The sequence below is a fragment of the Megascapheus bottae genome, chromosome 2 (assembly GCF_031878675.1).
Source record: "Megascapheus bottae isolate mThoBot1 chromosome 2, mThoBot2.hap1, whole genome shotgun sequence".
NCBI lineage: Eukaryota > Metazoa > Chordata > Mammalia > Rodentia > Geomyidae > Megascapheus > Megascapheus bottae.
Genome location: NC_143510.1, coordinates 1673651 through 1687530, shown reverse-complemented (window position 1 = coordinate 1687530; position 13880 = coordinate 1673651). Strand labels below are relative to the sequence as shown.

Genomic DNA, 13880 nt, shown 5'->3' with positions numbered 1-13880 from the left:
CCCCCCTTTGAAAATCCCAGGCACCATGACCGGAAGATGTGTATAATAGGACTGAGTATTCTCCTGGAGCTGGAGAACCGGCCACCTGCTGTGGACGCTGTGGTGGAGCAGATCGTCCCTTCCATCCTTCTCCTCTTTATTGGCCTAAAGCAAGTGTGTGCTTGTAGAAGGCTGCTAGCCCGTGACAATGGCCCCAAAGTAAAGAAAAACAACCTGGAAGAAAACGGTAACATCTTCTACTTGTGATGAGTGCTGCCCTGGAGTTCATACCATGTATTATCTGCTGGCATCCTTGTTTTAGTTTTAGTTCTTTGAGAGGGGTCTCACTCTGTAGTGCCTGAGCCTTCAGTGGGGCCCAGGCTGGCCCGGAACTTGGGATCCTTCTGTCTCCACCTTCTGAGTACTGTGATGACAGGCGTGTGCCCCTCTGCCAGGCTTTGATTTTGATTTGATGATAGGTTGGTTTTTAATTGGTTCTGTTGCGAGTCACTCGGCAGGCTTGCAGTGTGCGTGTTGCACATTTAACAAGGGTACTGGGCTTGCTTCCTTTGTTAGGATCATGTGGGGTAAATTTAGATCAGTGATTTTTTTTTTTCTTTTGTGCTGGTCCTGGGGCTTGAACTTAGGGCCTAGGGACTGTCCCTGAGCATTTGTGCTCAGACTTTTGGTGGCTAAATGGAGACAAGAGTCTCATGGACTTAGCTGGTTTCAAACTGTGCAGTGCCACCAACACTGGATCCCTTATTGATACTTTTAAGGGGAGTCGAGTGGATCTTGTTATACTTTGGAAAATGAATTTGTAACAAAATCTAATGGTCTTGACTATGAAGTTAGCAATGTAGTATTTTATTTTTTTTTTAATCTGGCTAGCAGACTTAAGGCAGTAGCCACTAGTAAGAGCAGAACTTAGTCCTCAAGTTGGGTGCTGTTGGCTCATGCCTATAATCCTAGCCACTCAGGAGGCTGAGGCCTGAGGATCATGGTTTGAACCCAGCTCAGGCAGGAAAGTCTGTGACACTCTCCAGTTAACCATCAAAAAGCCAAAAATGGAGCTGTGGCTCAGGTGAAAGAGTACTAGCCTTGATCAAAAAAGTAAAGGAAGAGTGTAAGTCTGTGAGTTCAAGCCTTAGTACCATGGAGCTGGGAATATGGCTTACTGGTAGAGTGCTTGCCTAGTATGCATGAAGCCCTGGGATCCATTCCTCAGTGCCACATACACCGAAAAATCTGGAGGTAGCACTGTGGCTCAAATGGTAGAGCGCTAGCCTGGAGTCAGAGTAGCTCAGGGACAGTGCCCAGGCCCTAAGTCCAGCAGCAACACTCAATAAATAGGTAGTAAATATTTTAAAATAGCAAAAATATAAAAATGTAAGGAAAAATAGTTGGTACATGTGGCTTAGTTATTTTTTTGTGTGCCAACATCTGGGAAACTAGAGCATATAAATTTTGAGTTCTAGACTAGACTATACACTGAGCTTTCATCATAAAATAGTCTAACAACTATATAACTTTTTTTTTTTTTTTTTTTTTTTTTTTGTGGGTCATAGGGCTTGAACTTGGCCTGGGCACTGTCCCTGAGCTCTTCAGCTCAAGGCTACTACCCTACGTTTGAGCCAAGCCCACTTCCTGTTTTCTTGAGGTTAATTGATCTCAGGTCCTTTTGTGCCCCAGCTGGCTTTAAACCTTGAACCTCAGATCTGAGCCTCCTGAGTAGCTAGGGTTACAGGCATGAGCCACCGTACCCGGCTTGTATTTATAACTCTTTACTTTTTTTTTTTTGGCAGTTGTGGGGTTTGAACTCTGGGCCTGGGCACTGTCCCTACCACTTAAGCCACAGCACCACTTCTAGTTTTCTGGAGATGAGTATTTTATAATGCTTGTTTTTGCTTTCCAGAGGAGATATCCAGTGATGAGGAGGAGACAACTGTGTCTGCACAAGCCATGCAGTCTGTGAATGGGGAAGACGAGGATGAGTACGATGATGATGCCTGGGACCAGGAAGTCATGGAGGAAACAGCCCTGGAAGGGTTCATCACACCGCTTGACCTCGACAATAGTGTGGATGAATATCAGTTTTTCACTCAAGCTCTGCTAAGTATGTCTTTATGCTTGGAATTTTCAGTGTGTGTGTGTGTGTGTGTGTGTGTGTGTGTGTGTGTGTGTGTGTGTGTGTGTGTGTGTGTGTGTGTGTGTGTGTGTGTGTGTGTGTGTGTGTGTGTGTGTGTGTGTGTGTGTGTGTGTGTGTGTACACACATGTGCCAGGGCTTGAACTCAGGGCTAATGCTTTTTTGCAAGTCCTGGTGATTGAACTCGGCCTGGGCACTGTCCTTGAGCTTTCTCAAGGCTAGAGGTCTACCACTTTACCCACAAAACCACTTCCAGCCTTTTCTTTGTGTATGTAGTACTGAGGAATTGAACCCAGGGCTTTCAGTCTACACTAGGTCACACTAAATTTTTGTGCTTGAGCACAGTTTCACTTCTAGTCTTCTGGTGGTTAATTGGGGAAAGAGTTTCACAGACTTTCCTGCCTAGGCCGATTTCAAATCGCAATTCTCAGATCTCAGCCTCCTGAGTAGCTAGGATTACAGGCATGAGCCACCGCGCCTGGCTTACTTGCTCCATTTCTTCCAGTTAGGAGTTGTTTTGGGACCTGGCCCAGCACTCATTTAGACTTTTCTTTCTGTTAGTTGTACTGGTACGAGGGCTTGAATTCAGGGGCTCATGCTCTTGTTTTTTTTTTTTTTTTTTGGCCAGTCCTGAGGCTTGAACTCAGGGCCTGAGCACTGTCCTTAAGCATTCTCAAGGCTAGAGCTCTACCAGTTGAGTCACAGCACCACTTCCAGCTTTTTCTATGTATGTGGTACCAAGGAATAGAACCTGAGTCTTTGTGTTTGCTAGGTAAGCACTTTACTACTAGGCCAAACTCTTGGCCCTACTTGGCTTTTTTGCTCAAAGCTGTGCTCTGCCATTTACTGTAGCAACAGACTTTCCTGCCCTGGCTGGCTTGGATCCATGATGCTCAGATCTCTGCCTCCTGATTAGCTAGAATGACAGGTGTGAATAGCTAAACCCAGTTAGGAGTTTTCTCACTTAGGATTAACTGGGCCCTAGAGTAGAGGATGGACGTGGTGGTGACATGGTGGATGGGTGGAGGACATGAGGAAAGAGGAAAGTGTTTGGTGTGAGGAGGGCATGGCCTCTGCTGTTAGTGGAGTTTGCTACAGTTCCCTGAGAGACGAGCACAACCACCAGGCTTGATGAGGAGCGAGAGACAGCAGGGAGCAAAACTCCATGTGGCTGTGTTTGTGCTGAGTCTGAGGTAAGTTTGGAGGTGGTTTTTTTTTTTTTTTTAAGATGCCAGGGCTGGAAGTTTGGCCTAGTGGTAGAGTGCTCGCCTAACATGCATGAAGGCCCATGTTCGATTCCTTGCTACCATAGAAAAAAACCAGTAGTGGTGCTGTGGCTCAGGTGGTAGAGCTCTAGCCTTGAGAAAGCCCAAGGACAGTGCTCAGGCCCTGAGTTCAAACCCCAGGACTAGCAAAAAAAAAAAAAAACCCAGCTGGAGGGGAGGGTTCTGCCTAAGGCATAATTAAAAAAACCAAACTTTAATGTTTAATTTTTTTGTTATTGTAAAGGTGATACACAGAGGGGTTACTGTTGCGTAAGTCAGATACTGAGTGCATTTCTTTTTGGACCATGCCACTCCCAGTTTTTTCCCTCTTGTCCCTCCCCACGAGCTGTGTAGTTCCCTTTTTACATGGTGTCTAGTGAGTATCACCACTACACTGTTCACCCTGTGTCTTTCCATTCTGTGCCTACCTTACCCTCCCAGAGATAAGTGACCAAACCAGACCAAAAGAAAAGAAAGCTCTTGTTGCCATTTCCGGCAGTAATTGCCACCGGCTAGGACGAGAGGCACAGCGGCATTGCACCTTCGTGTTCTTCCTCCTCCGTCTCACCGTGTGAACACCTAGAGTACTTACATAATTTCTCATATTGAGGGACAATTTTTCCTCTGTGGTTCACAAGCCATGCTGGGGCTGTGGCTAGGATGAGAATCCGCAGGTTAGAGGTTAAGTACCAACACGGTTTCCTAAGGTCTGCATTTTAGGCTACACCAATAGTCAGAAAAACTCCCAGAGCAAGACAGAACTTGGTAACTGAGAGATCAGCACTGGCCCAGCCTTCCTCCGATCCCCCACTCGTAAACCATCCGCACAGCCAGGCACTGGTGCTCACGCCTGTAATCCCAGCTGCCCATGAGACGGATCTGAGGATCAAGGTTTACATCCAGCCTGGACAGAAAAGTGTGTTTGACTCTAACTGCCAATTAGCCACTAACAGATGGACATGAAGTGTAAGACAGACATGAAGTGAAAAAGCTAAGCAAGAGCACAGGGTTCTGAATTCAAGCCCCAGTACCTACCTACCTACACACACACACACAATCATAATCATTCTTTGTCAGGATAGTTTTATTGCCCTCTTACTGTCTGAAATAACTGCACACCACTTTTTTTCCTCTGATTATCACTGTTCTCTTTCCTTCTCTTCCTGCTCTTCTCCCTTGCAGCTGTGCAGAGTCGGGATGAGGCCTGGTACCAGCTGCTGATAGCACCTCTCACCGAGAGCCAGAAGAAAATATTACAAGAGGTATACACACAGGCGGAGCATCGCAGGATAATGGCAGGTCAGCCATCGCCGCCCTGCCTGCATATCGCGCTGCCACTTCAGCCTTGCTAACTGAGCTAGGTGATACCAAAATAGTTTTCAAAATTGTGGGGAGGGGCTGGGAATGTGGCCTGATGGTAGAGTGCTCACCTAGCATGCATGATGAGGCCCTGGGTTCGATTCTTCAGTACCACATACACAGAAAAAAACAAAACAAAACCACAGCAGCACCAAAACTGTGGGGAGGCAGAGTGCCGGGGACTCATACCTGTATTCTGGCTACTCAGGAGGCTGCAATCTCAGGATCACAGTTCAAAGCCAATGCAGGATAGTCCATGCAGTTCTTACCTCCAGTTAACCACCTAAAAGCAGGAAGTAGAACTATGACTTGAGTGGTAGAATGCCAGCCTTAAGCCAAAAAGGCAAGTGAGAGCACAGGGCCCTGAATACCAGAACCCACAAAAAATCTTGTAAGCAATCAACCATTTATGATAATGAGTTGTCATTATTGTGGTGGTCTGGTTTTGGTTATTGTTTTGAGTGTGGTTTTGAGACAGGGTCTCACTATGTATAGTGAGGCCAGGGTAGCCTTGAACTCACTCTTCCTGCCTCAGCATTCTGAGTGATGAGATGTGTGCCAGCATTTCTGGGACTGTATGGTTGTTGGATTATTATTATTTTGGTGTGAGTATGGGTGTATGTTTGGGTATGGGGCTTGAACTTGGGGCCTAGGTGCTGATCCTGAGATTTTTAGCTTAAGAATGGCGCTCCATCACGTGAACCACAGCTCTACTTTTGGCTTTTTGGTAGTTAATTGCAGCTAAGGATCTCATCAACTTTACCATCTAGGCTGGACTATGACCCTCAGATCTCAGTCTCTGAGTAGCTACGATTAGAGTCAGGAGGCACTAGTACCAACGTATTCTTTCCTCTTAAAAGCTCAACCACCTTCCATTAGTGCTGTGGACTGGCAGCCATTCCCACAGCATTTAGGGCTTTAGGGGACAGTGAAGATCCAAATCATAGTAGGCGTTCTTTGTCTTTGTTGGTCTTTGTGTCAATGGTTCTTACATCAAAATTATTCTGACCACTCCTAGATTGTCAGTGGAGAAGACTGTGATTACCAAACTGTTGAGTAGCATTCAGGCTGTTGTTAAGGGTTGAGAGCTCTGGCTCCTCTGCAGAAAGTGTCAGATTATGTATCAGTTTTGGTCTGAGACATCTGGGGACCCTTGAACCAACAGAGACCATGAAGCCCTTGGAATTGATCGCTAAACAGTATTTCCAAGATAGTAATCATAATTGCACATGGATATCGATCAGTCTGGTGGCTCATGCCTGTAGTCCTAGTTACTCAAGAGGCTAAGATCTCGAAGATCAAAGTTTGTTCAGGCAGAAAAATCTGAGAGACCTCCATCTCAGTTAGCCCTCAACAAGTTGGGCAGAAGGCCTGGATCAAGTGGTAGAGTGCCAGCCATGAGCAAGCAAGCTGAGCTAGAGTGGGCCACTCTTGGTATAAGCCCCACTACCAGAAAAAAAAAGAAAATGGGAAAAGTTCAGATACTCAATTTGGCAGTTAACTAATGGTTTGAGTCCCAATTCTAAGTACATAAAGAATCTGGCCTGCTGGCCACTGGTGGCTTACACCTGTAATCATAGCTACTTGGGGCTGAGATCTGAGGATCAGGGTTCAAAACCAGCTTGGACAGGAAAGTCCTTGAGACTCTTAACTACTTAAAAACAAACAAAAATAGAAAGCCAGAAATGGAGGTACAGAAGTGGTACACCACTAGCCTTGAACACAAAAACTCAGGGACTGTGCCCAGGCCTGAGTTCAAGCCCCAGGACTGGCTGTGTGTGTGTGTAAAATCAACAGAGCCAGATCATTTTTTTTTTTTTTTTGGCTGGTCCTAGGGTTTGAACATAGAGCCTGGGGGCACTGTCCTTGAGCTTTCTGAAGGCTAGCACTCTACCACTTAAACTACAGCACCACTTGTGGCTTTTTCATGTGGTATTAAGGAATCAAACCCAGGAGTTGATGCCTGCTGGGCAAACACTCTACCACTAGGCCATGCTCCCAACCCTGTTTTGACTCTGTCACTTTAGGTACTCTTTTCTTCCCTCCCTTTTCTTTTATTGCTAGAGGCAAAGAAGATGATTGAGCTCCAAGGAGGCTTCACGTTTGAAAACAAAGGTGTTCTCTTGGCCTTTAACTTCGGGACAGTGCCTAGCAGTGACTGAAGGCGGGACCAGAGCTTTCCCAGTGCCACCACTGCCTTTGGTGTCACACTGGACCAGTGGGCATGTGAGGGTCAAGGAAAGGGAGACCCAGGGAGCTGCTTTGCAGAGCGCCCCCTGCTGTCCCAGTGCCGGCATATCCACCCTCCCTTACCCCTTTGACCCTCCTCACCTCAACAGCTACTGTCGAGTATGAAATGAAACACAGAGCAGAAATCATTACATGGAAAGGACAAAGCATCCAAAGGCTGGAAAGCCCCAAGGCAACCTCTAGAGGACTGAACAGGCCTGTGCGTCTCAGGTTATTTTGCCATGTAGAATCGGCAGACCCACGTGGAACAGTGCCTTCTGTTGTACATGAATTACCTGAAACAGTTTTATGGAGTGTGTTGCAGCTTTTTTTTTTTAGGATAAAAATGTATTTCTAGATATACTGTAAACTTTGGTTATATGTTGATGCATTAGCATTTTTCTCTGTGAATTTACTGTTAAGCAGTTACACTGAGAATCATTCTGATGTCAAAAAATGCCACCTTTGACCACTCTCGCACACAGGGCTCACTTCAGTTGCAAAATAGGCACTGGCTTTGGTTCATGTTTTGTGACATTCTTAAGAAGTACTTTGTTGAGTGTGGTGACTCACACCTGTAATCCTTGGCCATCCAAGAGGCTGAGATCTGAAGGATCAAAGTTCAGAGCCAACCCTGGCAGGAAAGCCTGTGAGACTCATCTTTCCAGTTAGCCAGCCAAAAGCCAGAAGTGGAACTGTGGCTAGAAAAAGCTAAGGGACAGAGCTGAGGCCCTGAATTCAAGCTTTGGTGCTGGCACGCATACACAGACACAAAGAAGTGTCATTCCCTTTTTCATCTTATTTTTCTGACTTGGATGGGGACAAGTTTTTCAGGATCAGCAACCATATATAATCGCTGTGTTCAGAACCTTGCAACTCCAGCATTTAGCAGTTTCTTGGCTCAGACTACTATGAAAAGTTGGGCTGTGGGGACTCAGTGCGCATGAGCAAGTGTATTCTATAAATTATCCTAGTTTACACAATAAAGTAGTAACAGTACAAACCCACTTTGAATGTCTCGGAGACAGGTGCTATGTGAGCATGCTGTGTCTCCAGATGGGGATTTCATCTTCAGTAATTCATCATTCCAGCAGTTTGACCTGTCTAAAGCATTTTGGGATTTTTTTTTTAAAGACAGGGGAGGTATCAGTCTAGGCTGGCCTCAAACTTACAGTACACCTGCCTCAGCTTCCTAAGAGCAGGGATTACAGGCATGAACTGTGAAGCTGAGCTGATAACTTTTTTTTCCTGGTGCCAGTTGTGGGGCTTGAACTCAGGGCTTGGGTGCGGTCCTGGAGCTTTTATGCTGAAGGCTAGTTCTCCACCACTTGAGCCACAGCTCCACTCAGCTATGTTTTTCTTTAGCAAGATGGCCAAGCACAGCTAACTTCTGACTTTCCTTCAGGTTGGTGTCCTAATTTAAGGCTTGGGTTTATTGGTGATTTATACTCTTTACTAGGGCAACAGTAGAAGATAGCCTACAGAAAAAATGTGGATGGAAGGTTTTCCTTCAGCACAATGAAGACTTATACCTTCAGTACTTGATGGGTAAAGGTACCCATTGTTTCCATTTTTGTGAAATGTCTATCACAAACTTTCTGTGATAGGCAGTATTTTTTCCTGTTTTTTGTTTTTGTTTTGTTTTTCTTTTCCTTTTTTTTTTTTCTTTGCCAGTCCTGGGGCTTGAATTTAGAGACTGGGATTATCCCTGAGCTTTTTTTTTTTTTTTTTTTTTGCTCAAAGCTAGTACTCAACCACGAGTCACAGCTTGAGTCATTTCTGGCTTTTTCTGTTTATGTGGTACTGAGGAATGGAACCCAGGGCTTCATGCAATACTGGGCAAGTAACTCTACCACTAAGCCACATTTCCAGTCCTAGTATTTTTTCCAGGTGTTTCGTATATTACTATCCTTATTTATACATATTAACTCTTTTTTTTTTTTTTTTTAAATTTTAGGCCATTGAAGTTCTTCTTACAGAAATAGCTTGGAAAGCCATGACTTTGAGAGTGGAATGACTTACTTCTGATTCCTCGCTTCTCCAGGCATGGAAACAGAACACTCCCCCTTTCCTGTCATGAAAGACAGGTGGCGTGGGGGGATTTTAGCTGGTTTTAGAACTTACCTTTCCCGCTCTGCCCTCCAAGGTTTCATTTTAGCATAAATCACAAGCCTTCACACTGGACCGCACAGGGCACAGCAGTGGATGCAGATGATGAGGAAGCTGTGTTGTGTTGTGTCACCCTGGGGTTCTGGAAGTCAAGGTGGTGGTGGTGGTATCAGCATGGCTAATCTGAATGTGATCTAGTTACCTTGGCAATGCGGGAACTTCTATGAATGTACTGTAAAATAAAATAGACTGATGCCCAGGATTCTGCACTCGACTGTATGCAATGGTTTTGGAGTTTGGGACAGGTGATAACCATTAGTAAAGAGGGGAGCAGTGGGGCATGCAGAACTGACCTGCCAACCCAAAACAACCCTTTATCCAATATTAATGATGGGAGTTAACAAAAGATAGGATGTCTTAAGTCAAGCTTCCTGTGTATTAGACAGGCCTCCTCCTTCAAGGTATCTTGCATCCCAAAGCTCACTGTCCTGCTTAATCATCAGTAGAGGTGTTTTTTTTTGTCATAGAACTTGACCTCTAGGCCCGAGTGTTGTCCCTGAGCTCTTCAACTCAAGGCTACTGCCCTATTCCTTGAGCCACAGCATCACTTCTGGTTTTCCTGTGGTTAATTGGAGGTAAGAGTCCCAGGACTTTTTAGTGCTCAGGCTGGCTTTGAACCTCAATCCTCAGATCTCAGCCTCCTGAGTAGCTCAGGTGACAGGCGTGAGCCACTGTGCCAGACAGTAGTATAGGTTTGAATCATCAAAACCATGTGGCAAGACCCAACTATGCTGAAGTTACCAACCACAGCCACCTCTACCTAGGGGCAGGCCAAGTCACTGAGTCACAAATGTACAATCAGGAGGGAAAGTAAGTGTATCCAGCCATCGAAGAAAATGCCCCCAACCTGCCCCCAACCATGGTTTCTCAGTAGAGAAAGACTAAAACTACATAGAGTTTAGCATACAACAAATCCCATCTCTGTCCCCTGAATTTGTCCTGATTTTATTCATTAGAAGGGGATTAAAAAAAAAAGACTTAAAGAGGACTTTACAGCAGCATTCAGCTTTCCTATGAAATACTCCGCATCTTAAATATGTACAATTCAGTTTATGGGACTTGGGATGGAAAAGAAAAGCCATTCAAAACTATTCTAGAAAATGTCTTTTGGCAGAATATGAGAGATCCAAGTCAAAAGAAGTGGGTCGGTTGGTTGCTTGTCTTCTCGGCATGTTTATTTTTGTGAGTCCTGAGCCTTGGACTCAGGGCCTAGGCTCTATCTCTGAGCCTCTCTGTGTGCAAGTACTCTCCCACTTGCCAAAAGTGGTGCTATAGCTCATTTTTCTATGTATGTGGTACTGAGGGATTGAACTCAGCAAGCTTCATGCTTTCTAGGCAAGCACTCTACCACAAAGCTACATTCTGAGCCCAGCACCTGCTTTCTTATTGCTGCAGCAAGGTTTGAATAGATGGTGTCGATGAGGACTTCCCCAAAGCGCCTCTATAGATGATCCCACAATTTTTCTGTCTAAAAGGTTGGGGGGGGAACCCCATAATACTAATAAAGCAACAAATAGAAAAGAAAAACCTCATCATTTAACTTGTCCAGAATGATCAAAAAGTTCACTTTCCACAATCTTACCAACTCCTACATAGGGATCCGAGAGGGACGTCAATTAGTTAGAAAATTGAGATTTGAGATTCGTATTTCCACAATTATTGAAAAGTATGAATATAGTTTCTTGGGTGTGTGTGTGTGGGGGGGTGTTGGGCCTGAGGCTTAAACTCAAGACCTAGGTGCTACCCCTAAGCCTTTTGCTCAAGGCCAGTGTTGTACCACTTTAAATCAGTTCCACTCTGTTTTTATGATTGCTTCACTAGAGATAAAAATCTTACAGAATTTAATTCCTCAGCTGGCTTTGAACTGTGATCCTTAGATCTTAACCTTCTGAGTAGCTGAACTACAGGCATGAGCTACCAGTGCCCCTCTTAAATTCTCATTTAAACAGCTATTCTGTGCCTATATTTATTTGCTTTCGTTTGGTTTTTACTTTAGGGTTTCAATTATTCTACCCAGGAATCTCATTAGATGTAGCAGGTCTTAGTTCACATTTCTAGGGCATCATTGAGTAAATATGTTCACATTCCTATCTTGACTTCCTGACTCCTCCTAGGATACAGGTGCAGAAAATGATGGGGTTAGCATGGCCACACAATGGGGCTTTTAGAACTGAGACCCAAATTCCCAGAGTCCCGGGTTACAACTAGCCATTTGCTCCCTTATGCTAAATAAAGAGATATGGTTGTAGAGAGGATGTTGATTAGGTGGCAGCCATGGAAGACTAACTTTCAGCACGTCTTCAGGATACTATGGCATATTGGCGGAATACTGGCATATTCCTCTCCAGCCATGTCCTTAGTTCTGGGGTGTCTAAGGCTGTTGGGGGCCAGCAGCATAGGAAGACCTAGGGCTGCCTGAGACTGGCCTGTCACTTGGGCCAGGAGCTATTCAAGTAGGTGATGGAAGCACCAAGTGAAGGCCTGTGAAGGTGTCCTGTGAATCTCTTCCTGAGATTTGATTGTGCTGTGGACCCTAAATCAGCCAGGGTTAGGTCAGGTGAGGCCAGAGAAGCTGCATGTGACTCCACTGTGATGTCACCCATCCCTCCTGGTTTGGGGGAGGGAGGGGTCAGGCCGACCATGCCTCCTTCATTTGCATAATGGCAAACAACCAATGACCTGGGAGCATCCAGGCCACACCCACAAACAAGCTTGGTTGCCTAGTGTCCTTTGGATTCCATTCTTCCTGCTCTCAGTCAGCCAGCAGTTGACCAGGTGGACACAGCTCCTGCCCTCGTGGGAGCAGCGATCACTGAGTCTTGGTGGAGTCCCCGAGGGCAGCCCCACACCTTCCCCTTCCCAGCCCTTGCTGTCTAAACACCAATCCCTGACCAGTGCCCAGAGCCCAGACAACTGCAGGAATCCTGAGAGGCGCTGCCCGGTGTGCCTGCCCCAGCAGTGACCCATGAAGACCGGTAGAACCTGCGGGAGCCCCAAGACCACCCTGGAGCAGTGCGAGGCCCCGGAGGAGCCTCCCAAAGGCCGCCAGGACCCTGAGCTGCCACCTGCCTGGCAGACTGGGCCAGGCCCCTCCCTGGCCCGGGTGCTGCAGCCACCGCCCACGTCCACCCTCGGCTGCAGGGTCTCTCCAGCCTGGTGCGCCCCGGGAGGCTCCGAGCCTGTCAGCTGGGGGACGCCCCGCGCGTGGACATCCACAAGCGGCGGGCGGCGGGGCGCGTGCGCAGGAGCCCCAGCCCGAGACCCCGCAGCCGCCGCGCTGCCTGGCGCAGGCGCGTGGACGGCCGCGCCGCGCCCCCGCCGGACTGCGCACGCGCTGCGGGAGGGCGGGCGCTCCCCGAACCGCGCGGGCGCGCCCCCCGCCGGCCGGGCCCCGCCGCCCCCCGGCGCCCCCCGACCCCTACCGCGAGCGCCCGCGTGGGCGCCGCTGTCCACCGGGCTCGGCGCTCTCCCGGGCGCTCGGGGTGGCCTCTCGGGCGGGCGTCGCGGGGTCGGGAAGGAGAGGACGCGGCTGTGGCTGCGGAAGCCCAGACTTGTCACAAAGGACCCGGGGAGCGGGGCCGGGGTGCGCAGCCGCCGGCGGTGCGGGGCTGCTGGCCGCTCGCGTCCTGCTCTGCCGTCCGCGGGCATCGTCCGGCCCCGTCTGCGCCGCAGGCCTGGCGCGCGCGGAGCCGCGGGGCGGCCGAGCTCGGGCGGGAGGGAAGGCGGCGGAGGCCGGGCCGGGCGCAGGGATTCAGCCGCGTGCGGGCTCCTTCCCGGGCCGCGGCTGGAGAGCCGCCCGCGCGCTCTTCCCCACGCCCGGGACTCGGGCGGCCGCGCGGACTGTCTGCTCCGTTCTCTGGCCGAGGGTCGGGCGCTCGACCGCCGAGCCACAGCCCCGCCGCCAGCTTTCTGGGGGTTCGTTGGCCTTTCATGCCGGGCTGGCTCTGAACCGGGATCCTCCGCGCTCAGCCCCCGAGGAGCAGGATTACAGGCCCAGCCGCCTGCACCCTTCTTAACGCCATTGTTCCTATGTCACAAAAGCCATAACAGGCCCGCGAATCTACCAGACAGAATAAACCTGCAGCAACGCAGCGGACAGCGGCAAATCTGAAAATCTGAAGACTGAAAAAAACCAAGGGGGAACCACAAATACAGATGTACTACAAGGAGAGAATACACCCCGGAACAGCACTGAAAAAAACCAAGGGGGAACCACAAATATAGATGTACTACAAGGAGAGAATACACCCCGGAACAGCACTGAAAAAAACCAAGGGAGAACCACAAATATAGATGTACTACAAGGAGAGAATACACCCCAGAACAGCACTGAGAAAAACCAAGGGGGAACCACAAATACAGATGTACTACAAGGAGAGAATACACCCCAGAACAGCACTGAAAAAAACCAAGGGGGAACCACAAATATAGATGTACTACAAGGAGAGAATACACCCCGGAACAGCACTGAAAAAAACCAAGGGAGAACCACAAATATAGATGTACTACAAGGAGAGAATACACCCCAGAACAGCACTGAAAAAACGAAGGGGGAACCACAAATACAGATATACTACAAGGAGAGAATACACCCCGGAACAGCACTGAAAAAAACCAAGGGAGAACCACAAATATAGATGTACTACAAGGAGAGAACACACCCCGGAACAGCACTGAAAAAAACAAAGGGGGAACCACAAATATAGATGTACTACAAGGAGAGAATACACCC

The 13880-nt window shown here is 47.9% G+C and overlaps 1 protein-coding gene across 4 annotated transcripts in view; it reads left to right on the top strand.

Moving 5' to 3' along the window:
* The window catches only part of Ipo8 (importin 8), a 55072-nt gene extending 45722 nt beyond the window's left edge, over positions 1-9350 (top strand). For 2 of the 4 annotated variants that reach the window (XM_090319250.1, XM_090319270.1), the window contains 4 exons: positions 21-226; positions 1895-2095; positions 4574-4690; positions 6815-9350. In XM_090319250.1, the coding sequence (XP_090175376.1) occupies positions 21-226; positions 1895-2095; positions 4574-4690; positions 6815-6912 (622 nt within the window). In that variant the 3' untranslated portion in view covers positions 6913-9350. The remainder of the gene's footprint in view (positions 1-20; positions 227-1894; positions 2096-4573; positions 4691-6814) is intronic. The other 2 variants (XR_016532791.1, XM_090319263.1) reach the window with 2 other exon arrangements.
* Positions 9351-13880: the final 4530 nt, after the last annotated feature.